At 57.2% G+C, this 5,573-nt stretch overlaps 1 protein-coding gene across 1 annotated transcript in view; it reads right to left on the bottom strand.

Annotated features, from left to right (window-relative positions):
* Positions 1 to 4,417: 4,417 nt before the first annotated feature.
* NUMBL (numb homolog (Drosophila)-like) overlaps positions 4,418 to 5,573 on the bottom strand; it is a 21,170-nt gene continuing 20,014 nt past the window's right edge. Inside the window, exon 9 of the mRNA XM_012733465.1 lies at positions 4,418 to 5,569. Within this exon, the coding sequence (XP_012588919.1) occupies positions 5,167 to 5,569 (403 nt within the window). The 3' untranslated portion in view covers positions 4,418 to 5,166. The remainder of the gene's footprint in view (positions 5,570 to 5,573) is intronic.

Genomic DNA, 5,573 nt, shown 5'->3' on the forward strand with positions numbered 1-5,573 from the left:
GGTTATTCTTAAAGCATGCAGGGATATTTAGACTCAGGATGGCTCAGCAAATACTTATGGTGGGAGTCTTGGATCATTTATGATACTAATCACTTACTTTTTCCATAGGTTTGAATTTTTTAGAACAAATATTTAAAGGAAAAAAATGTTGATTGAAATTTAACTTAAAGTTCATGAGAGGGTCCTCCCTGGTGGCGCAACAGGTTAAAGTGCAGCACTAGGAAGCTGTCAGCAGCTACTGCAGAGCGAGTTCAATCCCCAGCCAGGGAGTGACACACATGGCGAGGCTGCCCTGTCTCCCCGTTGCTCCCTTCAGCAGGATTTCAGTAGATTCGCCTATTCTGCTCCCCACTCTGTCTCTGGTGAATCCTTTCACCCCCCCTTCTCCAAACCCCACACTCTGGCCTATACACCAGTTCCTGTATGCATGAATAATATATATTTTTTTAAGCTTTAAAAAAATATAGTTCATGGGGAGAGGAAGTCCTAGCTTCTCCTGGGAGCTTTATTCTCTCGTTTCCACCCAAACCAGATGACACTTCCTTTCTCCTCTGTATCTTTTTGTGCAGGAGGGTGGTGAAAGGTGGGTAGACCTGGGCCCTCTCTGTGAGCTCTCTGGGCAGGTAGCTGGTTCCCATATAGGCGACCTTAAACTTGGGCTATGCAATAGTTATCATCAGGTCTTTGGAAAATCCTGTTCAACATCCTATCGCTGATCGCTGAAAGACAGAGACTCTGCTTGTGCTCAGCAGCTGATGGCTGCCACTGTGGGATGTTCGGAAATGGTTTGTGAATGTCATGTGATTTGTGAGGGGGTTGTTCTGGGCAGCCCTTCTGGAACTTTCTGACCTCAGGAAATGTTTACATTCCTAAAAGTTTTCTACTTTTTTGAGGGCCCCAAAGCCACTGATGTGGGCCCCAACTATTGATATTTAATGCCTTAGAACTTAAAACTGATGATGTCTTTATTTTTACCTTGTAAAAGGACATGTTCTCGGGAAAAGGAGAAAAGAGGCACCTGTGTAGTCACAGGAGGGTGGGGAGCTGCTGCTGCCTCTTTGCAAAGGAAAAAGGTTGATGAAAAGAAACACCTGCACGGTCACAGGCGGGCAGAGAGTTGCTTAAAACCGATGATTTTATTTAAAAAAAGATTTGTTTATTTATGCAGACAAGAACAGGCCAGAGGTGCAGGGGGTGTGAGACTCACTAGAGACAGAGTGGGGAGCAGAACAGGCAGATTGACTGAAACACACTGCTGATGGGAGCAGCAGGGAGACAGGAGAGGTCTGCTGCGCCATGTAGGTCAGCTCCCTGGCTGGGGATCGAACTTGTGCTGCAGTGGCTGCCAATAGCTTCATAGTGCTTTAGCCCCTTGGGCCACCAGGGAGGGCCTCCAATTGGATAATTTGAAAACACAAGGACTCATGAGAAAGCAGAGTTCCATTAGCTGGCCAGCCTTGCCATCATGTTATGATGCATCTCAAAAGTGTGACTGTACCCTCAGGAAGAATGAAAATGAAACGGTCATAGAATACTCTGGCTGTTAGGAACATAGTTTTCACTCACAGTAAAGTCTCAGGGACGGAAACCCCACCCCTACCGCCCGCCCCACCAGGACCTCTGCACCAAATTTTGTGTCCCAGCCTGCGGACAGTGCAGTTCAAATGTGAAAGTGTCCTTCTGGATGGGTTGGTGACCCTTCATCTGTCAGGGGAGGAGTGTCCTTTGTAGAAAAACAGGGCTGAGGGCCCTCCCTGGTGGCGCAGCGGGTTAAAGCACAGCACTAAGAAGCTAAAGCCACTTCCGCATGAGTTCGATCCTACCTGCCCTGGAGGTGACCACATGGCGCGGCAGACCTCTCCAGACCCACCCGCTGCTCCCCTCAGCAGTGTACTTCATCCATCTGCCTGTTCTGCTCCCCACTCTGTCTCTGGTGAATCCTCTCACCCTCCGCATCTCTGGCCTGTACCCCAGTTCTGTATGAATAAATAAATAAATCTTAAAGAAAAAACAAAACAGGGCTGAGAATTGGGGTGTGCTGGGGCAGCCACCATCCTCCAGTGCCTTCATGGCCAACCTCTTTTGGGAAGCTAGGCGGCTCTCACATTAAATCATTTAAAAGAGGTGAATTTTATGATGTGTAGATTATACCTCAATAAAACTTGTGTTGTGAAACAGCACAAAGCAAAATATGCGTTGAGGGAGTAAGCGAGTCTGATCACCAGCCGCAGGCGACCATGGGAATACACAGCCCTTGTCGGTGCCCTCACAGGCCAACAGAGACAGCCCAGAGGGGTCACTGGGGTCACAGGGCCGGACAGGGGGAAGAAGCAGAGGCTAAGGCTGGGGCATCCTAGAAGCCCCATGGAGGCTCCTGATACAGATTGAGGGGCTCAGGAGGATTCCGAGGGGCCGAACCGCTGGGATGTTGTTCTTGACATCTTGTATAAAAACAGGGCTGAGGGGCCTCCCTGGTGGCGCAGCGGGTTAAAGCACAGCACTAAGAAGCTCAAGGCACTTTTTTCTTCTTCTATTTTAAACGCCTTTTGCGCCGGACCTGGAGTCTGGGGGCGTCTTTCCCAGCCACAGCTCCGGCCCTGCGGCGAGTGTGCCAGGACTGGTCACAAGGGGGCGCTGTCTTATCGCGCTGGGGGAGAATCTCAGCGGCTCGCGCGGCCGTGGCGGAAACGGTCTTGGGGCGCCTTTGAGGACCGGGGTTGTCTCTGCGGGAACGTTTCCAAAAGACCGCGGCAACAGGGGCAGCGCGAGCCCCTGAATGGGCCGTGGAAGCACCGGGGGCGGGGGAGCCGCCGATCGCTGCGCCCCGTCGCGCTCCGGGCCGCCCCATCCCCAGAGCGCAGAAGGGTTCCCCCTGCCGCGGGTGCGTTGCCGGGGCTACCGCCGTCTGGAGGGGCGGGGCGCCCCGAAGCCACGGGGAGGCGGGGTTTTCAATGCCGGACAGTCCCGCGTGGAAGGGTGGGAAGTGGCCCACGCTTCCCTGACGCTGACCGAGTCGGGCTGCCCAGAGGGCGGCGGGAGCGGGGCGCAGCGGGACCCCCACCGGGCGGGGGCAGGGGCATTGCGCGTGGGTGGGACTTGGGGAGCTGCGGGGGGGAGGGCCAAGGGGAACTGGAAAGGGGACCACTTGAGCTGGACATCCTCCCCCCTGAAAGGCCTGAATGGGCAAGGGGTGGGCACGGGGTGGGGCGGGGTTGCTGGGTAGGGCGAGGGTGGCCTGGGGCTTCCCTCAGAGCACTGATAGCCCCACATGCCAGGCGCCGTGAAGAGTCTACCCAGTGCGAGGTGGGGGTGTGGAGGGGAAGCTGAGGAGGCATGGGAGAGAACGCCCCTTCGCAGGCCTGTCGTGGGGAGGCTCTGGGGTGGGTGCCGCCAGGAAAGGTCAGCCTCTGGGGGGCGGGGGCGGATGGTTCTTGCCTTGTCTCTGCGGTGCGGAGTGCTGCATGGCCTGTTTCCGCTTGGGTCCGGCAGCAAAAATCATCTCTGTCCCATCCGAGGCCCGTCCGGCCAGTGTTTGGCATCAATGAACTGCTGCTTTGGCCTCTTTGTGCCTGGCCGGGTCACTGAGGGAGCCAGGTGGCTCCCTACCCCCAGCTCACATCCCACTGGGGGACAGTTGCAGTCCAGAATTCTCAGGGTTCCTTCTGGGAGAAGGGTGTTCTGGTGGAGGGAACAGTGTCTTGGAGATGAGAACAGGTGACTCACACCCCCAGAGTCCTTTGCTTCCTCCCAGGGGAGCTCCTGGGTGTGCCAGCAGAGCCCCCGGACCCAAGCTGGCATTGGCAGCCCCTGAACTTGTGTCACTGCAGGTTGGGTCCGTGGGTGGCCCCCAGCTGGGCTGGAAGCTGATGTGAACCCTAGCTCCGCCTGGGTCCTCCAGGTGACCTCCCCATCCAGGAGGGGACTACGGCGGGCTTCACACCATCACCGCACTGGAAGCACCACAGAGAATTAAGTGACTTGTGCATTAGGTACTTTAAAACACGCAACCCTTGGACTGTCTCCAAGCACTCCAGAAACACCTGCCTGTCAGAAGACACCTGGGGCCCAACTTGGGGAAGATGCAAGTGATGAAACAAGAATTTGCTGACTCAGACAACCTGGTTCCAAACCTCAGTGCTTGACACTTCCATGTTGAACTTAGTAGCAGAAACTGATTTTATAAATTCCCCAGCTCCCAATCTATAAGGATTAGGAATGGGGTGATGAATGTGGGGTACCCGTTAGTCCGCATCTGTGTAGGGCTGGGACAGGGCCACCTGCTGCCATGTCAGCAGAGGTCACACACAGTGCAGGGACACCCTTTCTACTCCTCCTGCAGGTCTTGGGTGGCTCCGGAGGAAAGACTGACCAAGGCCTCTTCCCTCCACCCCAACGCACACCCTGCTTTCCCAAGGGGCACCGTTATATTCTTCCTTTATTGGCTGTCCTGTATAATACAAATCTGCAAGTTTAGATACAAAAAAATCTGGAAATAAAAGATAGAAAAGTACCCGCCAGGCACCGCTCCCCCTGATTCCCGGACACCTCCCCAACGGGCACCAACGTGAGGTAACTGAGCAGTCTCCTTCCCTGTCCCCCTACCCGCCTCCTGCCCCCGCCCCCATGAGACTAGGCCCGAGAAAGAGGTGGGCCCCCAAGTGGGGGGAGGGGGAGCACAGCATTGGCAGTGAACGCAGCGGGTGGGCAGAGGGAAGCCCTTTGCTTGTGCTGAGTATGGGGGGGACGACCGAACTCGGGCACTCGGGTGGGGCCTGGGAGAGCCCCGAAGTGGGCATCCCGCCTCCATCCCACCCAACACTGGAAGGTGGAAGGTCAACAACAGAAACTGGGAAATGAAGCCTGGATGGAGGGTACTCAGTGGGGTGGCGGCCATCCCCGTGTCTGGGGCGTGGGGGGCAAGGGGCATCGCCAGCTTAAGTCCGGCGATGAAATGGGTCCCTCAGCCAGGCTGAGTCCGTCCCTGAATTCCGTCCTGCCGCAGCCTGGGCGTCACTGTATCGGTTCTGTAGTGGTTGTGGGGGTGGCTGAGAGGAGGGGCTGGAGGGCGTGGGGGGGCACAGCCCCAGGGAGTAGGATGAGGGGCGCGGTTGGGCCTCCACTCCCAGGCGTGGGGCACCAGAGGATGGGTGGGCGCGGCAGCTTGGGCTACAGTTCAATCTCGAAGGTCTTCTGCAGGTCCCCCGAGAAGGGGTTGGGCGGCTTCTCCGCGGCGGGTTTGCCTTCTAACGCCGCCCACTGGGCCTCGAAGGGGTCCAACTCAGGGGCCGGGGCAGGTGTGGGCTCGGGGGGCCAGGGCGCCCCATTGGGGCGTGGGCGGGCCTGCGCCCCAGGGGCACTGGGTGCCATGGGGGGAGGGAAAGCCCCAGCTTTCCCGAGCAGGGTGGCAGGCTGGAGCTGGGCGGCTGAGCAGAAGGCGTTGGCCACCATCTGCGAGGGGGTGATGCCCACCACGGGCACCCGGGGCACGGGTGGGTAGCCCAGTCCCGGGTAGGCGGGCACAAAGGGGGGCTGCATGTGTGGGGGTGGCAGGAACACAGCCACCTGGGCGGGTG

The sequence above is a fragment of the Condylura cristata genome, unplaced genomic scaffold, assembly GCF_000260355.1.
Source record: "Condylura cristata isolate star-nosed mole 26May11 unplaced genomic scaffold, ConCri1.0 scaffold00041, whole genome shotgun sequence".
Lineage (NCBI taxonomy): Eukaryota > Metazoa > Chordata > Mammalia > Eulipotyphla > Talpidae > Condylura > Condylura cristata.